This window comes from Tenrec ecaudatus, chromosome 2 (assembly GCF_050624435.1).
Source record: "Tenrec ecaudatus isolate mTenEca1 chromosome 2, mTenEca1.hap1, whole genome shotgun sequence".
Classification (NCBI taxonomy): Eukaryota; Metazoa; Chordata; class Mammalia; order Afrosoricida; family Tenrecidae; genus Tenrec; species Tenrec ecaudatus.
Window position 1 is genome coordinate 167,617,164 of NC_134531.1, and position 26,174 is coordinate 167,643,337.

The window sequence follows — 26,174 nt, forward strand, 5'->3', positions numbered from 1 at the left end:
ACAGCAGTCTTCATCCAAATTTATGTGTATTACACTTGAAATAATTCTCCAACTTTCTTATCATCCAGTGATGATGGTCCACTTGGGGACTGAGAAATAAGTGGATCTTAATATTTTAGAAGCAAATATAAAGGTCTCCCCTGTGGGAAGCTCTGCTGAAAGCAATGACTTCTAGACCTGGAGTAAATAAAGGTCAATTGCACACAGGGTCAGGAAGATGGACTGTCAGTCCCCATTCTCCTGACTCACTCTAAGGCCTCTCTCGATCAATCATCTTCTCTGAGCCACAGATTCTCAGTCTTCCGCAGACACATGCCGCGCATCGCTCATGAATACAAGTTGGAAATCCCTGAAATGTAAGTGAGTTTCAGCTCACCTAGTACTGTGTGACCTGGGGCAAGGCCGTTTACACCTGTGAACTCTTTCTCTGAGCAGTCATAGCGTGGAAGGGAGGCTTTACCACATGGTTGGAATGATGTTTGTGGACCAACCACCTCCACAGTGAAGAAGGCATTGAGGTAGGAAATCATGTTCTTATGAAATAAACAGCACAAAGCTAAAAGCTCTTGCGTGCTTAACAGGGCTACAGTTTTGTCAGCCATACAAGCTGGAATTTCAAGCCTGTATTAGAAAGCAGAACCCTCAAAGATTCAGCAACATGAGGACCTAGCAACTGAGAGGCAGTAGAAGGTTAAAGGCATCTGTTTCCCACAGTAAAGCCAGCAATGGAGAGTTCTGTAGATACGTCCGAAAAGACTCAGAAAAAAAATTTCAGCTTCTTGAAATTATGCTAGCAGGGAGCAGAGGAGCACTATCATGAGAATTTACAAACTTTGTAACTTCCCCCAAATTTGTAATTTTGTCACTGTCCCCAGGGTGATGAGCAGTTGAAAAATTGTAAAACCCAAAGCTGTCCATGTACTGATCAGAAGCAGGGAGGCAGCTGGGAGCTGGTGAAAGTGGCCTCTTACTACATGGCTGGACAGGCCTAAAAACAGAGCTCTGTGAGCAAGAGCCACCGCAGGCACATAAAGAGGAACGGAACACAAATCTACCATGATGGCTACCGCTGGTCAATAATTATTCACCGGGCATTTTCCTCATTAATTTTCTCACTTAACGTCGCTGTGATGTAGATTTTATTATTGCTCCTACATTTTGAGTACACGAAGACTTAGAAAAGTCTAATATTTGCCTAATTTGTAGGCAAAGATTTGTAGGCAAAATTTTAGGCAAATATTGCCTAATATTTTAAAAAAAAACTTAGTAAAATGACAGAGTTGGCATGAAATCCAGATTTTTTTTTTTAAGTAAGTAAAAAGATCAGTGGCGGTCAGGGGGTTGAGGAGAGGCAGAACGGATGAACAGAAGAAAGTCAAGGACACTTTAGGGCAGGAAAACCATTCTGTAGGATATTGTCATGGTGGACACATTACACTTGCCATTGTCAAAACGTGTAGACACGCCCAACAGGAAGCCGTAAGCTGTACACCAAACTCACTGAGGTCAATTCCAGCCGATATGGTCCTGTACTATAGGACTAAGTAGACCTGTCCTAACGTGTTTCCCAGTCTGCCATCTTCATGGGAGCAGCTTGCAAAATATTTTCTCCCACAGAACCATTGCTGGGCTAGAACCACTGACCCTTCAGTTAGCAGCTGGGCACTTAACCATTGTGTCACACATACACTCACCTGAAGACCAAACTCTTAGCCATTGAGTCAATTCCATATCGTAGAGCCCCTTTGGGAGAGAAAGTAGAGCTGCCCCATCGTGATTCCAAGAGTGACAGCTTTGCTGAAGCAGACGACTCCATCTTTCTCCTGTAGAGCCGCTGGTATTGTTAAACTGCCGCCCTGTGAGTGAGCAGTGCAGTTCCTAACCACTAGGCCACCAAAGCGCCTTCATTGTGTCTCACGGCCTACTTTTAAGACAGCATCGAAGAACATGAAATTGTGGCTATATTTCTGGGATCTGACATCTGAGAGCTGTCAGAAAGTTACGTAAAGAGGGGAATGAGGACCTGCCCAAAAGGGACTGAATGAAGAGGACATGAAAACAGCTTAGCGCAAAAAAAAAAAAAAAAAAAAAAACAGCTTAGCGCTTGTTCAATAAACCTTGGTGTCTACTACAACGCATAGATGTTACACAAAAGTCAGCTAACCTCCATAGAACGAGCTCTGTTCACAGTGCAGCCTAGGGATGGCGTCACCAAAGCTTTCTTTCCTAGGACTTGCTCGAGGATGAGTGAAATGAAAATTGTTAGGATTAGTTCAGAAAAGGGTATTATGGCGACATGAAGCTGCAACACTTGTGATTGAGTTTAGTTACTGCTCACAAGCGTGGACACTGCCGGACTTCGGAGACCCCGTGCATGATCGCAGCTGCAGGTAGCCTGTTATCAATTACATTGATAGCAAAGTTGAGGACTACTTAAATGCAGGAGCTCAAGTGCGTAGATGGCAGATGCCTCACAACAGAGTGCTCTATTACTTACCCTTCATTGCTCCTTCAGGACATGGACTTAAACCACTGGAAAGTGAGTGAATGAAGCGCTTGCATGGAAAAGTGAGTGCCATCCCACCTACTGCCAAAGCAGACTTACTCACACCAGGGGGTTATCACTAGTTTAAAAAAACAGATAATTAAAAAGAAATCTAAGTCACAAAATTGAAATATATGAATTTCCAGCAAAATGATGAAGAAGATAATAAGGTAGTTAAAAAGACAATGGACAATTTACCATATACACTGGATTGTAAGCCCATCTGAATATCAGCCAAGACACCTAATATTACCACAAAAACTGCATTTAAAATGTGCTGAAGCCCTATGGAAGTCGATTTGGTGATATCTAAAACAGATGGAAATTGAGCTACCATCCAACCCAGCAATCTCCCTACTGGGAATATACCCAGAAGAGGCAAGAAACAAACCATGGCCAGACATCTGTGCTCCAATGTTCATCGCGGCACAGTTCACAACTGCAAGTGGTTGTAAACAACCCAAATTTCCATCAACTGATGAATGGATGAAAAACCTGTGGTCTATACATACAATGGAGTACTCACATCCCTAAAAGGCAGTGATGAACACATGAAGCACATGAAGCATGGAAAGAATTGGAGAAAATTATGCTAAGTGAAGTAAGCCAAACACAAAAGGACAAGTACAGCATGAATCCACTGAGGTAAGCTTAAAAAAATGCGAAAGGGGCATAGAGAAAAAGCCACTGTACACAAACATTCCTGGGGTGAGGTCCAGGTAGTATGGCAGGGACCAGACAAAATCCAGGCATACATATGGTAGACAACTAAAAAGGAGGGGGGCTGAGAGAAAAAAAGACACGGATAGCAGGGGAACAGGGCACTAACCCACCCAAAAGCGGGGGGTGGTGGTGGTATTATTTATATCTCCACAGGGAAAGAGAGATCAGACATCAACCCAGTGCACCTAGATATGAATGCAACATACCAGACTGAAGCAGGGAACCAGTAGACAGGTCTGAGAGGCCAGTCCCAATCTCAACTATGTGGACAATTCCCCCCTCCCCCCAGAAGAATTTACTTCAAAGGACAGCACTGAAGCTACCGCTCAGGGAGAGGGACATGTCTGATCAGAGCATACGGAAGTAGATGAGGGGGAAGAAGAGAGAGTAGAGCACATCCTGGCCCATTAAGTCTTCAGAATGATATCCCTGTTCAGAGCAGCCAATGCACAGAGAGGACCATGTGGCTGACCCCAAACGAGACACAATATCCCTCACTGACCTATAGCCCTGGGGGGTGGAGGGGGTGACAACACTGGAGACAATGTGTGAGAATTGCACCCTATGTGACCCCACTCCACCGAAACAAAACACTAAATGTGTGCAACAGAACAAACAGCAAAGGGAGCAGAGCAAGGAAGTCCTGAGGAAACACCAAAAGTAAACATTGGGGCCAGGGCATGGCACCCCATCAGACTCAACCAGAAAACACTCCTAAAGGTCAACAAAGCGAACCTGAACTATTTACAGGCTTTTTTGTAATTGGTTTTTTGTTATTGTTATGTTGTTTTCTTTTGTTGCTTTGTTTTGCTCTCTCTTGTTTTTTCATGCATATTATTATCTCTGCAGGTCTATCAAGTTAAGATATGCCAAATAAACAATCTGGAGGAGAAAACAATGGGACCGATGGTTCCAGGCTGACATGGGAGAGGAGGAGGCAGGGGAAAGGAAGTGGGTGTTAACCAACCCAGGGACAAGGGAACAACAAGTAAGCGAAAATCAATGGCAAGGAGGGTGTAGGATGCCTGGTAGGGCTTGATCAAGGGCAATGTAACTGAGAGGAATTACTGCAACCCAAATGAAGGCTGAGCATGATAGTGGGACAAGAGGAAATTGCACAGAAATAGAGGAAAGAACTAGGAGTCAAAGGGTATTTATAGAGATCTAAAGAGAGGCATGTGCATATGTAAATAGATGTATATATGACAATAGAGTAATAGACTTATGTGCATATATGTATAGGTTTAGTATTAAAGTAGCAGGTGGACATTGGGACTCTACTCAAGTACTACTCAATGCAAGAACACTTTGTTATATTAAATTGGCATTCTATGGTACTCACCTTCCCGACATGATCACTGAAGACAAAGCAGGTGCATAAGCAAATGTGGTGAAGAAAGCTGATGGTGTCCAGCTATCAAAAGACATAGCATCTGGAGTCTTAAAGGCTTGAAAATTAATAAAAGACCATCTAACTCAGAAGCAACAAAGCCTACATAGAAGAAGCACACCAGTCTGTGTGATCACGAAGTATCGATGGGATCAGGTATCAGGCATCAAAGAACCAAAAAATCATATCATTGTGAATGATGGGGATTGTGGAGTGGAGACCCAAAGCCCATCTGTAGGCAACTGGACATCCCCTTATAGAAGGGTCATAGGGAGGAGAGGAGGAGACAGCCAGTCAGGGTGCAGTATAGCACCGATGAAACATGCAACTTTCCTCTAGTTCTTTAATACACCCTGCCCGCCCTCGCCGACTATTATGATCCCAATTCTGCCTTATAAATCTGGATAGACCAAAGGATGTACACTTGCACAGAGAAGAACTGGAAACACAGGGAATCCAGGACTGGTAAACCCCTCGGGACCAATAATGAGAGTAACCATACCAAGAGGGTAAGGGGAAGGTGGGGTAGAAAGGGTAACTGATCATAAAGATCTGCATATGCCCCCCTCTCTGGGGGATGGAGAACAGAAAAGTGGGTGAAGAGAGACATCAGACAGTGTAAGATAAGACAAAATAATAATAATTTATAAATTATTAAGTGTTCATGAGGGAGGGGGATGGGAAGGAAGGAGGGAAAATGAGGAGCTGATACCAAGGGCTCAAGTAGAAAGAAAATGCGTTGAGAATGATGGTGGAAACAAATGTACAAAGGTGCTTGAGACAAAGGATGTATGTATGGATTTTGATAAGAGTTGTATGAGCTCCCAATAAAATGATGTTTAAAAATAAAATAAACAAGTAAAACATTTTACATCCTGCTTTGGGGAGTAGGATTCTACAAGGGTTCTGCGTGGCCATCTAAAGCACAACTACTGGCCTCTCCTCTTACAAAGAAAGAGGGAACAGCATAAGAATGCATGAGAGAAACTAGTCCAATGGTCCAACAGACCACCCGCACCTCAGCCACCACCCCCCGAGACCACAGAATTAGATAGGCCCTGATATCTCTGCCAACTGTTCTAAAGAAGGTCACATTAGAAGGTCCTAGATCGAGTGGGATAAAAAAGTGAAGCAGAACTCAAAATCATCCAAAGACCAAGCTTACTGGTTGGAGAGAGTCTGGTGGAACGCCTACCACTGTGGCCCTGTCACCCTTGAAGCCTGGAAATGAATTCACCACCTCTACTCAGTTCTCAGTCAAACGATGGAAAGAGTCAAACAGTAGAGAGAGTTGCACTTCTTAGGATCCTCAGCTCCTCGAGATCAAAAGGGCAGCGTTTACCCACAGACAAAATTCAGTGAGGAAGAGGAAGGAGTGGAAGCACGGGAAAGGGAAGTACAGGGAGGAAGTGGGATCAGCAATGTTATGTTGTATGGAGTGCAATGACTTGGAAGAAAATGTGCGTGAATTGCTGAAGGGAAAGTGAAATCGTTCTCTAAACCCCTGCCCAATCCAAAATTCAAAATATAACAATAAAACCTCTTCCCTCACAGGCCAATGCAAGTTAGCTCCAGATTTAATTAGAATAAGGAATAATGTATTAAATACTTACTCTCTATCATCCAGCACTCTTTTCTGCCAGAAAACAGCTCACTCTTCTTACCTGAGCCCTTAGCAAAGAGGATTTAAATTTATGACGCCCACGTTCCCTCACATTATCGACTCCTTGCTCATTTTTCACATCTTTCCACTTTACAACTTAGCGCATGCCAAAGCTTTCCAACATCAGATCACACTTCTACTCCCTCCTGTTTCTAACTCGATAAACTTTTCTTCTACTCATTCTTGTCTGCCTTCTCAAATTCTCACTTACATGGCCTCCTTCACAGAGTTTTACAGAGACTGTTTGGGCTCTTTAACACAGAGAAAGATACTACTAAGACTTTCAGTAAAAATACCAAGATAATTACTTCTCAGAAAACTGAAAAAAAAATGGTAATGTTAAGTGTAGCGAGGAAATGAAAAAGCAGATTTTCTGAGGGGTGGGGGGTGCGGGGGTTACCACAGCCTTTCTATAAGAAATAAACATGTGTTCATATTAAACTGTTTTCAGCAATTCTTTTTGTTCAGTGCTCCAGCAAGAACTACTTGTATGAATGATTGGGGAGGTACGCATGCGCAGAGATGTTCACGGCAGCATGGTTTAGAATCATGAAACCTTGAAATAATCTAAATGTCCCCTCAGTAGGCAGTGGACAATGTATGTGAGCTTGTCACATAGCATGTTGTTAAGTCTTATACCGTCTTCATAGTCAGTAACGGAGTGCTTGTTGTGGCACAGAGGGTACTGAATGGCTGACCCCCAACCATATCACTATACCTTTCTCCTAGTCTGCCTCAGCCTGGAAAGTCTTTCAGCATCCTAGCGAGATATAAGTCTTCACGAGCAGGTGGTGCCATGATGTACATTGACCAGAAATTGACTTTTGGTCTCTCACATGGAAAATGGGAATTCTACCATCGAACCACATTATGCACCAATTTGACGTAAGGGTATATACATGGAGTGATAAAAATGTATCCAATCTATAATGCTAAGTGAATACAGCTGAGTTCAGAAGCTTCCATTTAATGTAATGCTGTGCATTGTTGTGAGGTGCCATCAATTGGTTCCAACTCATAGCAACTCCAGGAACAACAGAACAAACACTTCCCGGGCCAACACCGTCTCTGCCCCATTGCTGTCTGAGCCCTTTGCCGGAGCCACCGCGGCAGCCCTTTTCCTCAAGGTCTCTCTCTTTCATGCTCTTTTGCCAAACGTGGTGACTGAGAAGAAGGAAGGGGTTGTGACTTTCTGAGGGATTAGCCATGGAAAACTTCATGAACATATTACAGAATGGTATTTATAAACCCAACCTATGTGTTACTTTGTAAAAACATGTAAGAGAATAAAAACAAATCTGAATGACCATCCTCAACTGGTGACAGTTAGTATCTCAAGGGAAGGAGCTGGAATTGAGGACAGGTAGTCAATGGGAATTCTATTTTTATCTATCCTTGAAAAAAGCGCAGGCACCCTTGCTGTGTGGTATTTAAGTATTCAGTGGATAAACAGGTCAGCATTCGAACTCACGAACAACTGTGTGGGAGAAAGACATAGCAGCCTGTTTCCTTAACAACTACAGCCTCAGAATCTCCTGTGGACAGATCTGCTCTGTCTGATAGAGCTGCTTTGAGTCACAGACAACTAGACAGTTTGGGGTATTTTTAACAAAGATGCATTCGTGTAATATTTGGGTAATTTAAGATATAATAATTTTAGGTGAAGAGGGACTTTCTTGTTGACATCTCTAACTTTAAGTAAAAAAAGTAAAGCAAAAAATGGACTAGTGCAGCAGAAGAGATTAAAATGAAGCAGAGGTTGTGAGGCCCTGGCTTTGAGCTTTCAGGGGTGTTTCACTTCCAACCCAGCTTGGAGAAGGACATAGATGCGATCACAGTGGAATTAAAATAGCCAAATTCCAAGACAAACAGGTATATGACAGATTACCCCTATGGCCAATTTTAAAAAGCACTTACAGAACAGAACCTCCTTAACTTTTTAACCCACTGTCTTTGAGTCCGTTCTGATGGAAGAAGACAGATTCGTCTTTCTCCTACGAAGCAACTGGTGTGTTTGAACCACCAACATTGCAGGTAGCAGCCTGATGTTTTAACCCACAGTACCATATTCTTCTTTACCTCTGAGCTGAGAAGTCACTGATTGACTCGTTTTCCTCCTTGCTGTCTGAGATGTTGAATGAAGAATCCAAATTTTGGAATCTTTGGAAAAATGAAGGAAACAAGAAAGTTAATTTAGGACAATGTTTGTCTCCCCACTTGGAGTCCTAGTACCCCCATACTGACTTCTACCATAAAAGGAAGACCAATTATTTATTGAGCAATTATTATGCACTGGTCGCTCTTCTAAATGATACATGGATATTGTCACATTTAATCCTCAGAGGCAACCTCCTGGATCAGTGTTCTTATACCCATCTTACAAATGAGGAAACTGAAGACCAGAAGGAGTAAGTAGCTTTCCCAAAGTCGCACAGCAGACAAGTCCCGGCAAAGTGAAGCCAGACCATACACAGGAATCCCTCCCTCCCCACCCTTTTACTCATCATGCCATGGCACACGTTGATCTTTCCCCTCTGTTGGTCTGCTTTTCTCTAGTAGATTATATGCTGCTTTAGGTGCTTGGTTATATTTGAGTGCTTAGGAATGTGCCAGGCGTTCATCTAAGTCTATAATGCCCATCGATGTTATATTACCTGACAACACACCTGGAGGAAAAACCACCTAGAGATCCACAATAAAAAAATGGTGGAACTAGGAGTCAATTTCACAAAGTCCTATCCAGAATCCCCCAGGGATATGGATTGTGACTTATTTTCCTGGTCTTCTCTGCCCCCAGATCCTAGTAAATTCCTAGAGGTATGTTTGATGGATGGGTGAATAGACAAATAAATGAAATAATTCACTCTCGCCTATAAAAAACCACTGAGTCAAGGGAGTACAACCCTCAGGGAGCTTAGCGATAGCGACTGGTGTGTCTGGAGCTAACATGGACAGCTAACCGCCACCTTGTCTACAGTGTACAGGCAAATATTCTAGAGATGCAATATCATGGAGAATCGTGTCAATCAAGAATCAGTCTCTCTTTTGCTCTCTCTCTTTGTCTGTCTGTCGATCTGTCTGTCTGTGTTTCTCTACCATCAGCTCCAACAGAGGGCACCGGGTTCTCAGCAGCTGACTGAGTCAGAGCAAAGAGAACCGTGAAGAATGAAATGATCCAAATTGCCTCATTTAAAGGCGAATTAACCATGGGGCGGATGGGGAGCCCAAACATAATGAATGTACAATTCTTCTTGAAATGATTGAACTATTGATTTGCATGATATGTAAATTACATGCCAATAAAAGTGTTGTGAAAACAATAATTAAACGATCCAGAAAAAGAAATGCTATCCCGATGCCAACTTTTCCCAGTTGGATTTCTTGTGCCCGTGATTCAATAACACCTTTACTCAAGATCTCCTTCTCCTTGCTCCTCGGGGGAGGAAAGCAAATGAAAGAGCAAGTGGGGGCATACCTTTTGATGTGAGTGAGGTGGGGCTTTCAGAAGTTCTCTCAGCACTTTTCTGGGAGCCACTAGAGAGAGGGAAAGTTTCCGATCCTGGAAGAGGGGGGGAAAGTTTAATAAAAGGTGCTGTAAAAATAGTGATGTTTGTGCTGAGTGATGGGATTCTGGGCTCTTTGTGTAGTTATCTCTGTGCTTTTCTGCATATTTTAGGCTTTCTTCAAAGATTACAGGTGATTTGGACATCAGAGAAACAGCTACAAATATGTTTTAAGATGATTATTTGAAAGTAAAAGACCATCATAATAATAGATTTTGAGTGGCTACTCGGAGTATAATAGATTTATCAAATACTGCACTGTAGAGATATTTAATTTATGATGCTTTTATTGTGGCAGTAGAAACTACTGAGAAGCTAACCCATGACTGGCTTTCAATATTCCTACTTCAAATACAAAGGAGCCCTGGCAGTGTAACAGACTACACACTGAGCTGTTAGCCACAAGATCAGCAGTTTGAACACAGCAGCTTGGACCTGCCAACTCGTCTGCGGGAGAAAGATGAGGCTTTCTGTTTCCACAAAGATTCTCAGCCTCAGAAACCCCAAAAGGCTGTTCTACTCTGTACCATAGTGCCACCAATTGTCAGAATGTGCTCAATGACCGTGATTGAGATGAAGTTAAAACACGTGGGAGCCTGACTGTACTCCCCCAACAACGGAGCTAATAACTCAAAAAGTGGTACAAGTCCAGGGTTATGAAAATTTCACTTTTTAAAAAGAAAGAAAACAGAAGAAACTAAAAAAAGAAATAAGGATTAAAATCAATTTCCTGAAAGGGGATGTCTGGAGGCGCCTAGAAGGCTTTTCTTCAACTAATCACTAATGCCCAGGCTGACTTAACTCTTAGCGGGATGGATCGAGAGTCTGGCCCAAAATAACCTTTCCCGGTTCTTCAATCACATCTCCTTGCAACACTAACGGGAGGTCAACTAGAGAACCAAAACTGCTGACTTTTAAAAGGAACAAACAAAAAACATTTAAAGGGAGAAAAGGCAGGAGGAACTATAAACAAAAGATAAGGTCAGATTTCTAGGAAAAAACAACATAAAAAAATCATTGCTCTAACTTTTCCTCACAAATACACAAAAACAGTGCTGACTTTAAGGGAGTCTGAGTCAGGGAGCAGAGGAAAGAAGTAGGGAACTTCAGAAGGCAAGAATCAGCAATGAGTCACACAGGAAAATGTATTTTCCCACCACCTCTGAATATCTGCTCCCCACCCCCCACCCCCAGCCACATAGACCACTGGCTGTTGTGAACTGGGATACTGACTCTAACAAACAGCTTCACAGTACTTCCCCAACCGTGACTTCTAATGACCACAGTTCCTGCAGAACCCCATGCTCCTGCCTGAAAATGAACTTGGTAGACCTCCTTAGAAATCCATTTGGAGCATGGCGGCTCATCTTCTAAGCAGGCACTGTTTATTGCAAGCCTACGGATAACTGCCACGGAAGACCTGTGCGGTGAAGTGTGCCCTCGTCCCTTGACCCGGTTCCTACACACACCGTAGCACAGATCTCTGAGATCTACAGGAGAAACTTCAAAGAGTCAATTCAGGTCGGTCCGAAGCCTATTTTAGACTGCAGACAAGCTACCGTGTGCTAAGAAGTAGGTATTGGTAGGTGTTGCGGCACCGCAGCTAGCATAACATAGAAACACCTCCCACACGTGTGTTTGGAACAGGACAGCCTCTCCGTCACTTAGACACTATCACCTGTAGTCCTGTTGTGAATTGTTACTGAGGGGCCCAGCAGTTCAGACTTCTCCTACAGCCAGCACTCTGTCTCCCTGTTTCCTGCAGAGACTCCAGCCTCTGAAAGCAACAGGACCAACCACTCTGGGTAGGGAGAGTTTGTCCTCACTTCTGTCAGTGCTGACTGAAGCTACTGCATGTTAGCAAGTAGGAGTCCTGGGTGGAAGTAGGAGTCTTGGGTGCAAGTAGGGGTCTTGGGTGGAAGTAGGAGTCTTGGGTGGAAGTAGGGGTCTTGGGTGGAAGTAGGAGTCTTGGGTGGAAGTAGGAGTCTTGGGTGGAAGTAGGAGTCTTGGGTGGAAGTAGGAGTCTTGGGTGCAAGTAGGGGTCTTGGGTGGAAGTAGGAGTCTTGGGTGGAAGTAGGGGTCTTGGGTGGAAGTAGGAGTCTTGGGTGGAAGTAGGAGTCTTGGGTGGAAGTAGGGGTCTTGAGTGGAGGTTGCAATGATCCACCTGGGAACTCTCCTAGCAATGAGGCAGATCTCCATGGGGATCTGCCCAGAATGTGATGTGCTCTCCCCCACTTGGTAACTATTGGTCTCCAGGTCGCTGCAAAATGCAATGGAAGATCTCAACAGTGCAGCCTTCTCTGATCATTATCAATCTGCCTGCTTCTTTGTGCATCCTGTCGATTAGAACTCAGAAACTAGGAAGACAGAATAGAGATCCATGTGTGTCTGTCTGCTCCTCCTTACAGTTAGCACTGAGCACTGTTGAAGGAGGCTCTTTGTGCCAAGGAGCAGACACCTTTTTTTTTTTTTAACATTTTATTAGGGACTCATACAACTCTTATCACAATCCATACATATATATACATCAATTGTATAAAGCACATCTGTACATTCTTTTTCCCCATCATTTTCAAAGCATTTGCTCTCCACTTAAGCCCTTTGCATCAAGTCCTCTTTTTCCCCTCCCTCCCCGCTGCCCTCTCCCTCATGAGCCCTTGATAATTTATAAATTATTATTTTGTCATATCTTGCCCTATTCAGCATCTCCCTTCACCCCCTTTCTGTTGTCTGTCCCCCAGGGAGGAGGTCGCACGTAGATCCTTGTAATCGGTTCAGAGCAGACGTCTTAAATGAAGCCTACACCACAGCCACTGTACGATGTGATGGACCTTCATAGCAACAAGGCAGTTGCCCTGGGGGATCTGCATGGAGTTTGCTGACCTCTTTCACCTGGTACCCATCAGCTGCTGAGCTGACATACATTCTTACAGACGGCTTTCTGAGGCAAAGTCAGGAGGCGGGTCATCTATGTAGAGGTTGCTCCTTCAAACACCAGAGAGTCAGTGGGGCTCTGACACAACAAGACCGACATCTTGCAGAGGTCTCTTCTAGAGAACGCTAGCTCACCCTTCAGAAAGGGAAGGAAGTCTGCCTGTGCCCCTTCAGATGCCAGGCCAGATGGAGGCAGCCCAAAGAACAGGGAAAGGACCCTTGGGCAAAGCCAGAGGGCAGCACCTGGAGAGGAGTCTTTGAGCTTGGGTTTTCTGACTGAAAAAAAAATATTGCAGAAGTAGATGAAAGAGGCATGTAACCATAGGAAGGCGATTGTATCCCTGGTGGAAAGATGAGTTAGTGCATAATATCTTTCCTGAATGGAGGTGGTCAGACTGATCCCAGCATGTTCTCTCGTGTGTTTGAGAGACTGAAAGTTGAAAAAGGACATCTGCAACCTTTGAATCTCAGGTAAATCAAGATGGAGAAGGAGCTACAACCTAGAGAGAGGGAGAGGGAACAGAAGGCAAAGGCCCACCTAGGAGTTTCTTGCAGAAAGCAATGCTGGGGGAACCACCAAATACTGGGGAAAACTGATAAAACCCTTAGAAATCTTCATGACAAACAATATCAGCAAAAAGAATCGCAAGACAAACAAAGAACAGAGAAGCAATGACTATCAAGTGCAAATCAAAAGGGGAGTGAAAGGGCATCTAGAAATGGGGAGAGATGAACAATATGACAAATGTAAAACAAGAATGAGCACAATTCAATAATTAAGGAAAGACGTAAACAAAAATATTCCATGCAAATAATAACCAAAAGATAGCTGGAATAGCAATAATATCATCAAATAATATAACCTTTGAAACAAATTCTTCAAAATGGATAAAAATGAACATTATATAGTGGTAAAGGGTTAATTAATTGAGACTCAGCAATCATAAATATGAGGTGAACTCAAAAGCCTTATAGAAAATGTATATGGATGTGCTTGATACAACTGATGTATGGAATGTTATAAGAGCTGCGAGAGCGCCCAATAAAATGATTTTTTTAAAGATACGGAACTTTTTGCACAAACTTTCAAAAAACACCTCATATATATGTACCTAACATTACAGTATTTAAATAATTAAAGCAAACACTGATCGAGTTGAAGGGGGATACAGCGAGTACTAAAATAATAATTCGAGACTTCAATGCGCTACTTTCAATATTGGACAGGCCATACAGAAAAGAAGGAAACAAGGAAACAGAGAACCTGATTGACACAATAAACCAATTAAAATCAGCAGACACATGTAGTGCACTCCACCCCAAACAATGCAATACACATTCTATTACAATACACATGGACAATTCTCCAGAACAGACAATATTTTGTGTCACAGGTAAGTCTTGGTAAAGCTTAAAATTCTGAAATCATACAAAGTATTTTCTCTGACCATAATGAAGTCACACTAGAACTCATAGAGAAGAAAAATCTAAGAAATACATAAACATATAGGAATAAAAAATTACACTATTAAACTATCTATGGCTTGAGGAAGAAATGAAAATAATTTCTTAGAGTATAATGAAGCTGAAAGAAAAACAGAAAAACTGTGGGATGCAGTAAAGTCAATATTCAGAGGAAAGCTTAGAGCAATAAATGCCAACTTTAGAAATGAAAAATAAAAACCTCAAATCACCAGAGTTACTTGGCAACTCCAGGAACTAGAAAGAGAAGAGCAAATTAAGTATACACTTACCAGGAGGAAAGAAATAACAAATATCCAAGCAGAAATAAATAAAATTTAAAAAACAATAGGGAAAACCAGATGTTGATTCTTTGAAAAGTCCAATAAAATGAGATTGACTAGATTGACCAGAAAAATAAGAGAAATGATTCAAATAACCTAAACAAGAAACGAAAAATGAGACATTACAACTGACCCAATAGAAATAGAGAATTGAGACAATATTATTAACAATTGTGTAGCAACAGACTGGAAAACCTTGATAAAAATGGGTAAATGCTCACAACCTACCCAAATTAACTCAGGAGACAATATAATGTCTCAATGGATCCCTCATAAGTAAAGAGAAGTAGAGAGATCAAATCAGTAATCGAAAACTTACCCCCTCCGTCCCCCATAAAAACAAAGTCCTAGACCAGATAGCTTTACTTGATACTCCTATCAAACATTTGGAAACTATTTGACACCAATACTATTTAAACCATAGATTCCCAAACTTCTTTAGCTCTTTTCAGGGGTGAGGGGTGGCTGTCTAAAATAGAAAACACTTCCTTGTCTCCCCCATGGAAGTTAAAATCATTTGTACTACAGCATACAATCCAGGACAAAGTAGGTAGCTGCTCTTTTGAAGCCCACCTGGATCCTTCCAGCAACCCACAGGGTGTCACCCAGTTTGGGAAATATTGGTTTAAAATCTCCCCAAATATAAATAAAGATGGACTGAATATTTCCTCTTTCATTCTATGAAGTAAACATAACCTTGATACCACGCCAGACAAAGACACCATAGAAACATGCATGCCAATATCATTTAAGAACATAGATGTAAAAATACTGGCAAAATACTGGCAAAAAATCTAATCATGTATTAAGAGTCATGTACCATAACCAAGTGAGCATCGGTCCAGGAATACAGGAATGGTTCAACATTAAAAAAATCATCCAACATAACACACTACATCAATAGATGAAAGGAAACAAAATATGTGATCTTCTCTATGGCTGCAGATAAAAAGCATTTGAGAGAATACACTACACTTTCTTAAAGAAAACGCTAAAGAAGATTGAAATAAAGGGAAATTCCACCATTTGATTGAGAGCATACATGATCAGGGCTTCTCCTTAAAACAGGGAACAAAACAAGGGGGCTTGCTCTTTCCACCGCTATTCAATTGTATATTGGTAGTCCTAACCAGATCAATAAAATCAGAACAAAATAAATGTTATTCAAATTGGTAAAAGAAGAAGAAAAAGTTTCCTATTTATGCCTGATATAATCCCATATATAGAAAACCTCAGACAGAGTACAAGAAAAAATAGAGGTAATAAAAAAAACTATCAAAGTTGCAGGGTACAAAATCAACAAACAAAATTCTCCTAGGAGAAAACTGAAAAGGAAGTTAAGGAAACAATTCAATTTGCAATGGTATCTAACAGAATAAAATACTTAGGTATAAACCTAACCAAAGATATGAAAGGTTTATATAGTAAAATCATGAAAGGCAGCATGAAATTAAATATTAACTAATGGAAAGATAGTCTACATTCATAGATTGATAGCTATACATTATTAAGATGTCAATACCAAGCAATTATTTGGGATTCAAGGCAATCCTAATCAAAAGTTCAACAGTCATCTTTACAGAAATAGAGAAACCAATCTTCAACTATATATGGAATGGAAAGAGGCTGTGAATAGCGAAAGCAATATTTAAAAAATCATAAAATAGTGGGACTCACACATCCTGATCTTAAAACATTTTGTATAGCTACAATAATCAAAACAGTCTTGTACCAACGTGACAATATACATATGGACTAATGGAAGGGACTTGAGAATCTGGAAGGAAAGTCACACAACTATGATTGTGACAAGGTGCTAAGACAGTTTATTGAAGAAAGAAGCATCGCTGCAATAAATGGAGGTGGAATGTTTGCATTTCCACATGCTGACAAGTGAAAAGTACCAAGCTTCACACCATACATGAAAACAAACTCAAAATCAATTAAAGACCTAAGTGCACTAACTAAAAGCAGAAAATTCTTAGAATAAAAAGCATTGGACAATGCTGTCAGGCCTAGCTTTCAACAATGAATTTTCTAATGTCATAACAAAAAACACACACAGTGAAAGACTAAATAAATGGGACCTTGTAAAGATTTTTAAAAATTATTCATCAAAAGATTTTATCAAAAAGGACAAGCCACAGAGAAAATGTCTTTTAAAGCATATATTAGACAAGAATCTAATAACCGAAATATATATGAGACTCCAGCCACTTCACAAAAAAAGGACAAATGATTCAATCATAAAATTGGCCAAAGAAGAATTTGAACAGTTATTTCACCAAAGAAGGTAATCAAATGAAACACATGAAATATGCCAAACACATGAAAATATGCTCAGCATCATTAGACATCAGAGAGATGCAAATCGAAGCCAAAATGAGAAACAATTTCACTCCGACTAAGATGGTTAGGACTGAGAAAAAATACAAACTATAGTAAGTTACAGTTTCCTCTTACATACTTTGGACATTTTGCCAGGAGAAAGCAGTGCCTGGAGAAGGACATCATGCTTTGTAAAGGGTAGGGGCATGCTTGGTAAAGAGGAATGGCCTCGTCGGGATGGACTGACACATGGCTGCGACAGGGGGCTCAGGCAAAGGAACGATTGTGAGCATGGCACAGGCCCATACAATGTTTCAGTCTGTGGTGTATAGGGTAGCTATGGGTAGCTACTTGATGGCACCTAACAACAACAGATGAACGGATAAACAAAATATGATACAAACATAAAATGGAATACCACTCAGCTATTAGGACAAATGAAGCTTTGATTTGGATATGGATAGAGCTTGAAGACATTATACTTAATGAAATAAGCCAATCACAAAAGGACACATGCATGTCTTCACTGATATGAAAAGACAAATACTAACAAACCCAGGGACAAGTGAACAATAAGAGATCTAAATTTGATGGCCAAGAGAGCATAGAATGCCTGGTGGGGTTGATCAAGTGCAAAGTAGCTGAGAGAAAGTAGTAAGCACTGAATGAAGGGCGAACATGATAGTGGGACAAGATAAAAGTAAAAACAAATAGAAGAAAGAGCTAGGAGGCAAAAGGCATTTATACATGTACAAATATAGGTATGCACCTATGTAAATATATAGATATATTAAAGGGATGTAGATCTATGCACATGTATGTAAATGCTAAGTATTACGGTAGCAGATGGGCATTGGGTCTTTACTCAAGTCCTCCTGCAACACAAGAACACTTTGTTCTAATAACCTGGAATTCTGTGACGCTCACCTTCCAGACACGATTGTTGAATTCAAAATGGGTGCACAGGCAAATGTGGTGAAGAAAGCTGAGGGTGCCCAGCTATTAAAAGATATAGCATATGGAGTCTTAAAGGCTTGAAGTTAAACAAGCAGCCATCTGGCAGAGAAGCAACAAGCCCACTTGGAAGAAGCACACCAGTCTCTGTGGTTGTGATGTGTCAAATGATGGGGATCAGAGAGGAGACCCAAAGCTCATCTGTAGACAATTGGACATTCCCTCACAGAAAGGTCACAAGGAAGGACTGAGTCAGTCAGGATGCAGAATAGCACCAACAGAACACACAATATTCCTCCAAATCATGGCCACAGTTTGACCTTACAAATCGAACTGGACTGAAACATGTAAAATGGTACAGACAAGCTTTTTTTTCTTGTTTTGTTTTGTGTCATTGGTTTGTTGTTGTTGTTTTGTTGTATATTGTTGCTTGGTTGTGCTCTGTCTTGTTTTTGTGCATGTTATTATCTCCGCAGGTCTGTCTAAATAAGATAGGCTGGATGAACAAACTAGAGGAGAAACAATGGGACCAACAGTTCTAGGGGGACATGGGAGAGAGGGAGGTGGGGGGGAAGGTAGTGGTGTTAACAAACCCAGGGACAAGGGAACAACAAGTGGTCCAAATCGGTGGTGAGGAGGGTGTGGGAGGCCTGGTAGGGCATGATTAAGGGTAATGTAACCAAGAGGAATTGGTGAAACCCTGGTGGGGACTGAGCATCATAGTGGGACAGGAGGAAAGTAAAGGGAAATAGAGGAAAGATCTGGAAGGCAAAGGGCATTTTTAGAGGTCTAGATAAAGACATGTATATATGCAAATATATTTATATATAAGGATGGGGAAATAGATCTGTGAGCATATATTTATAGGTTTAGTTTTAAGGTAGCAGGACATTGGGCCTCCACTCAAGTACTCCCTCAATGCAAGAATACTTTTTTCTATTAAATTGACATTCTATGATGCTCACCTTTCTGACACAACCGCTAAAGACAAACTGGGTGAATAAGCAAATGTGGTAAAGAAAGTTGATGGTGCGCGGCTATCAAAAGATATAGCATCTGGGGTCTTAAAGGCTTGAAGGTAAACAAGCAGCCATCTAGCTCAGAAGCAACAAAGCTCACATGGAAGAAGCACACCAGCCGGTGCGACCACACGAGTTGTTGAAGAAATCAGGTGTTAGGCATCATCAAAATAAAAAAATCTTACCATAATGAATGTGGTGGGGAGTGCAGAGTGGAGACCCAAAGCCTATTTGTAGGCCACTGGACATCCCCTTACAGAAGAGTCTCAGGAAGGAGACGAGCCAGTCAGGGTGCTATGTAGAAGTGATGAGAACCTGATGCCAAGGGCTTAAGTGGAGAGCAAATGTTTTGAAAATGATGAGGGCAATGAATGTACAGAGGTGCTTTACACAATTGATGTATGTATGGATTGTGATAAGAGTTGTATGAGCGCCTAATAGAGCGATTAAAAAGAAAAGAAAAAAAAATACAACTCTCCTCTAGTTCCTGAATGCTTCCTCCCCCTCGTCCCCCCACTATCATGATCCCAATTCTACCTTGCAAGTCTGGCTAGACCAGAGGATGTACACTGGTACAGACAGAAACTGGAGGCACAGGGAATCCAGGGCGGATGATCCCTTTGGGACCAGTGGTGTGAGTGGTAATACTGGGAACATAGAGGGAGAGTGGGTTGGAAAGGAAGAACCGATTAAAAGAATCTACATGTGTCCTCCTCCCCGGCGGATGGACAACAGAAAAGTGGGTGAAAGGAGACAACAGACAATGCAAGGCATGACAAAATAATAATTTATAAATTATCAAGGGTTCACAAGGGGCAGAGCAGGGAGCGGGCAGGGAGGGGGAAAAAAGAAGCTGATGTCAGGGGTTTAAGTGGAGAGCATATGTTTTGAGAATAAGGGAAATTAATGTACAAATGAGCTTTACACAATTGATGTATGTATGGATTGTGATAAGAGTTGTATGAGCTCCTAATAAAATGATTAAAAAAAAAAAAAAGCTCTTGACACATGGACTCCAGGACAGATAAACTCCTCAGGAACAGTAATGTGAGTAGCAATACCATGAGGATGGGGAGAAGGGTGAGAAACTGGGAATTGTCTACAATGATCAACATATAACCCACACCACAAGGGGACAAAAAATAGAAACATGGGTGAAGGGAGACAGTGGATGGTGTACGATAGCAAAATAATAATAATTTATAATTTATCCATGAGGAGGAAGGGGCGGAGGAGGTAATACCAAGGGTGTAAGCAGAAAGAAAATGTTTTGAAAATGATGATGGTAACATATGTATAAATGAGTTTGATACAATTGATGTATGGATTGTTTCAAGAGATATAAGAGCATCCAGTAAAATGATTTATTGATTAAAAAGGCAAATACGTAGAGGCTAAAGATTATTCATGCTATCAGAGGTATGGGAAGGGGGTTGTCAGTGATGGAAAAAGCACATTGATTAAGGGTAGGCTGATAGTAATGATTACTGTTATTACTGTCAATTAATATGTATACTTGTAAAAATTGATTGGCAAAAGTTATAGGATAATTATATTTACAAAGTGACCAACAAAACCAAAGATGTAGCATCTAAGTTTGCTTATGTACAACCAAACATCTCATGGGATTTGGTTCCTGGTTAGGAAATGTAGGGTTACAGTTTCATGGACCATATCACTTAATTGGCCAAATAGTGCTTTCAGGATTTCTGTTCTGCCTTCTGGTTTATTGTGGTGCCTAGAGCTTTAAGAACTTCCCCATGACCATCCAAGGCACAGTTTGTCTCTATTTACCAGGAGAAAATGAAGGAGAGTCATAACTAGAAGAAATATATGAAATTTGTGGCTAACTGACCCCACGAACAACTGCCTTCTTTACCATGAGACAGAAGAACAGGATGGTGTCAACTATCATTGCCGAGCATTCTGATCAAAGACAACTAGGAGGAATCCTGGTCAAAGGAAGAAAATGCAAGATAGAAATTCAAGTTCTCATGGGCTCTAAACTTTCTGGAGTAGTGGAATATGGATGAAACTCTGGAACTGCTGGCTGAGATAATCTTCACACTCGAAATCAAAAAATAGCTACTACAGTGTTTTGAAACTGAACAACAGTTTAGCTTAATCAGTAAAAAGGTTATGTCTTGGACTTTATGCTCTTTTAAGAACGATCTACTGGGAGTCAAAGTAGTCACAGTGATCCATCAAGTTAACTACTGGTCTCCTCACTGCCAGGTCAGCCATTCAATCCCACCAGCTGTTCCAGCACAGAACGGCGAGGCTTTATGTTCTCTCAGAATGTACAGGCTTGGAAACCCTGTCAATCAATTTTACTCGATGGCAGTGGGTTTGGTGGTTTTACTATGAGACAAAATATTCCACACTAATTAGAAAAACGATATGCAAACTAGGAAAACTGTACACAAACTAGAAACTATACACAAACCTTAGGGTGCAATGATTTTATATGAACTCAAAAAAGAAAAATGAGAATGATTGCACAATATGAATAAATGTAATCAATGTCTAAATTTTTATGTAGAAAATGATGAATTGGTATATCCTCAACAAGAAGATAAATTAAATTTAGAAAAGGAACAGTAGCAAAACCATATTCTCTCTCTCTTTCTTTCTCTCTCTCTCTCTCTCTCTCTCTCTCACACACACGCACACACACAGAAGCATAAACACTCATTCAGCAGAAAATATCTGTTCCTAAGATCCAGGGTAAATCTCAAGAGAAAAATGGAAGAAAGAGCCAATTGGACAAAATACCTGTGGTTGAAATGGGACTTTCTGCGGCAGACTTGGTGCTCAGAAGATCGGTGGCTACCTCCGAAAGTGGGTGCAGTGTTGTCTGAGTGCACGTGGTGATGGTTGTTGTGAGCACACTGGAGGTTCTGGTCTGAAGTGATGTTACAGTTGGGAGGCCTGGTGTCGTTACGACTGTTGTTGGGTGTGCAGTCGTAGGTGTTACCGTCCGGGTGGTGGTAATTAGATGAGTAGTTGTTGGTGGTGGAAGGGTTGTAGCTTGCGTGGTTGGTGGGGCTGCAACACACGGAAGATGAGTCTGTTACCAAGTGGAGACCGAGGAAAAGGAAAAGAAACAGCACTCTGCCTGGGATCCATCCATCTCTCACCGTTTCCGTTACACTGACCTCATTCACTCAGCTGGTCATTGCTTTGCAGGTTTGTAATGCTCACTACGACTGGGTTTTATCACCCTTCTCTCTTCCAATCCGGTCTTCCCACATTAGCTAGGTATCTCTTAAACGTACAAATCTAATGACAGTAAGCCCCTGCTTAAAACCTTTTGCTGGATCTTTCTGCCCTTATGGCAAACAGTGCAGTACAAATCTCTCCTAGGCCAGCAAGCATCCCGCATCGGAACCTGCATTTCACAGCAATCTTGCTGCCACTCTCCTTTCTTGCTTTCCCCACCCTGCTGGCTTTTAGGTTTTTGAACACAACCGTGAACTTCCAGTCGCAGGAACTTTGTCCCTGCTGCTTTCTGTCCTTGCTGTTCATTAGGGTGGCTCCTACTTAAACCCTTATGTCTCTGCCAAAAGGGTTGCAGCTTGTGTGGTCAGTGGAGCTGCAACAAAAGGAAGATTTGTGCGGAGGCCACCAATTACTCTTCCTGGTTTTGTTTGTTTGTATTCACTGACTGCATGTCATTAACTGCACACTTACTTGTACGGTAACTGTTATGTGTGTTTGTTTGTGTTTGAGGAGGTAACTGTTTTATAACTGCTTCGCCCACTAGACTCTCATCTCCAAGAGGGAAAATCATGTGTCTGTTTTGTTCTCTACCCCGGATGGCACAGTAGTTAAGAGCCCGGCTCTTAATTGAAAGATCAGAAACTTAGACCTTCTACCTACTTCATGGGAGAAAGATTTGACAGTCTGCTTGCGTTATGATCACTGCCTTGGAAACATGGTGGAACAGTTCTACTCTGTCCTATCGGCCACTCTGAGACATAATTGACTCGATGCACTAGGCTTGGTTCAGGTTCTATTCTGTTCTCTGCTACAAGCCAGTCCCTAGCACAGCAGCTGTCACTGATGAGTAGTTGCTTTCAGCTGCTGTCAACGAGACTGTGCCGTGGACACCCTGTGTGCAATGAAACTCATGGACCTGGAGCTTGACAGGGCTGCCTTCCTTTTCCTGGTCTCACAAGTTTCTCATCTTTGTCAGGATGAGTCTGACCACTTTTCTATCATCATGCTGGTGGCAAATATTTGAACTTTCCTTCTCTGGTGGGTTTCTGCCTCACTCAGCCTCTGAATTTCCCAAGTTTTGCTGTGTAACAATAAAAAATGGTGCCTGTCCCTGGCCATCTCCATGGTGGTTGGTAATTGGACACTGTTCTCTTTCGATCCACCTGTTGTGCACTGGCTATGATGCTAAGCTGTTGCCACTGATCATCAGTGATGATCTATGAATCTATGATGGACATCCTTTCCACTCCAGCCTGTCCACCATGGCTCATGCTGCTAATATTTGAATACCTGGAGAATGGTTTCCAACATCATAGTGCAGGCAAGCCACTGCATTACAAGAAGCTGATAGAGAGGAGCTGTCATACATTAGTGACTCAAAGACATGTGATGACACGAATGACTGAATCAATCAATCAATCAATTAATGCATCAAAAGTAACCCAAAATATGCATCATAGGGTGAGAATGTAGTCTCTTTCAGATATGAAAGATTTGTGCTGACACAACTCACCCTTTAAACATTTAACTCTGGGTTCATTAGCCGGATTTATTCTACAGAACTAATCCAAATTTACATTCACTTTAATGGATCAAAAAGGCACCATTTATTCCAAGTGAACTTGGCAATGGATCATAGGTATTAAAGTCACTAGGTATTTTATAAAGTAATAGCTAATTCTCATAAGCTTGAATAAAGAAGACTTGGATTGGAGTCATTTAACTTCAATAAATATCATTTTACTCTTCTGCAAAATAGAAATCATACCTCCTACAGAGGTTGAGAGAAAATATATACATGAAAGTTCTTTAATTAGAACCACATATGTCAATGGTTTTTGGATTTTAGGGTGCATTAGAGTTCCCAGGGAAAGTTGTCAAGAATTCAAAGGCCTGGACCCGCGCTCCAGAGACGACTACATCATTAGGATCTGGGCCCCCGAAGCCATCAGGTAATGTCAATGCAGGTGGCATGCAGAGCTCACTTTGAGAAGCAGTGCTCCAGAGAAGCATTCAAAGTAATAACTGTTGGCATTGATGATTCAGTGGTAGAATTTTTGACATCCATGTGGTACCCCTGAGTTCAATTCCAGGAAATACACCTTATGTCAGCCACCTGACACCAGATGTTTTTATGTTGCTAAACAGGTTGTCAGATCTGTAATCTATCAGAGGCTTGGTGCAGAGATGGGTAGTGTTTTATTTCATTGTGATAAGGTCACCAATAATAGGAACCGACTTGATGAAAGGCAACATATATAACATGTTAGTATAGTTCAATCATAAGCATCACTCCATGCAGCTTAAACCTTTAGGAATTTCCATCATAATCAGAATTTCATCAAAAGCAGCTGATAGTAATGGTAAGAAATCAAAGAAGAGAAAGGGAGGGAATGGAAGGAGAGAGGGGAGGGGAGGGAAGGAGAGAGGGGAGGGGAGGGAAGAAGAGAAGAGAAGAGAAAAGTTCTGAGGCTGTAACTTTTTACGGGAGTAGAAAGCCCCGTCTTTCTTCCGAGAGCAGCTGGTGGGTTCGCAATCACTTTGCCACCAGGGAAGCGCCCCTAAAAATGCCTTTGACTGTCTCAAAACCCCGTATCCCGATCTTTTTCCCACAGGCTACAAACTCATTATTGGCTTATGGCCTGAAAATAGCCGAAGACACATTTTAATTTGCTCACATTGCAGTTTCAAAAGAGCTTTTGCAAGCTTTGCAAACATGTGAGAAATCAGTGTAGTGCATGCAAAAATTAGAAAATATGAAAAAAACAAACAAACCAAGAAACCTGCGGCCGAATTGCTAGCAGGCAACAAGCCTCTAGATAAATGGCAGTGCCATCTTCAGATGGACCCTGCAATTAATTGCCTTGCTCCCTCCACCCCCACCCACTACCCCTAACACACACCTGCAGCCACCCTTCCCTTTGCTTCCTATTCTTTTTTCTGTGCCCTTTCAACCTCGAGGGCCTTGGGGTTTTCCTGCCAGATCCAGATCCTGCCTCCCATAGTCTCAGGCATCCTTTCAAATGTGACCGTCTTCCCATTCGCTGCATAGGCAGCCACAGTCCTCTCTCATCGCGGGCGGGTTGCGTGAGCCCTCTGATTGGAACTATCTGCCCCCAGCGCAGTTCCTTCATTCACTTACCTCTCCTCAGCTTCAGGCGGATGTTCTTCTTCACGTCATTGAACCAGCCAGGCACTTCTACGCGACAGCAATACACATCGTTGTCGCCTTCATTGGTGTTGGAGATAGTCAAGGAAACATCCCCTTGCTGTAAATTCCCTTGAAGTCTGTACTTCATGGACTTCCTTGCGGTCACATGCGTTCCATCCGTGTGGATAAGCGCTTCATTGCACTTGGAACTGGGACACTGGCCTTTGCCCCAGCACATGCTGTTCTTGCTTGTGGACCAGGATGGGTATAGGCAGGGCAATAATACCGACTCACCTACAAATGCTGTTACAACCACCTCCGATGAGACTTGTGCTAGAAGGAAAGTGGGGAAAACAGGCTGAACGGTAATAAAATCTCGCAACTGCCATAGCGTGAGTATTCCAAGAGGTGTCTGCAGGAAGATGAAGTGAGTCACTAGTGGGCATGTTCCTGAAGCATAAACTCTGCCGTGCCCTGAAGTCTATCTCAATTTTAGTCTCACCAGTACCTGCTCTCCTTGTTGCCTTTGACATTCGGATCTTGAGTAGCATCCAATAAACCATTTTTAAAATTTAGAATATAAGGAAATGAAGACTCAGGGGCACTGCTGGGGTGGATCTAGGGAATGGTCTACCCTGATGGAGTTAGTTGTAGTGAAACCAGAGTGTGGATGGGTGTAGCCACACAACGGAGGCAATTGAAGAGGTTTATTTTTTATATATTCAAAATACATGTCTCCTAAGGTTGCCCTAGAAATTTTGCTTCTTGATCATCCTTATAAAAATGCATCAACCAGAAGAGTATTGCAAATGTTTACTACAGGTTTCATTCATCCAACTAGCTAAAGTTGCTACCACCGAGTCTATTACAACTCCTA

General features: G+C 41.9%; 1 protein-coding gene across 1 annotated transcript in view; it reads right to left on the reverse strand.

Annotated features, from left to right (window-relative positions):
- Positions 1-26,174, reverse strand: part of TIMD4 (T cell immunoglobulin and mucin domain containing 4) — a 63,891-nt gene that overhangs the window by 34,354 nt on the left and 3,363 nt on the right. The window contains exons 2-5 of the mRNA XM_075542719.1: positions 25,289-25,630; positions 21,700-21,972; positions 9,797-9,880; positions 8,401-8,481 (exon numbers count right to left, since the gene is read on the reverse strand). Of these exons, the coding sequence (XP_075398834.1) occupies positions 8,401-8,481; positions 9,797-9,880; positions 21,700-21,972; positions 25,289-25,630 (780 nt within the window). The remainder of the gene's footprint in view (positions 1-8,400; positions 8,482-9,796; positions 9,881-21,699; positions 21,973-25,288; positions 25,631-26,174) is intronic.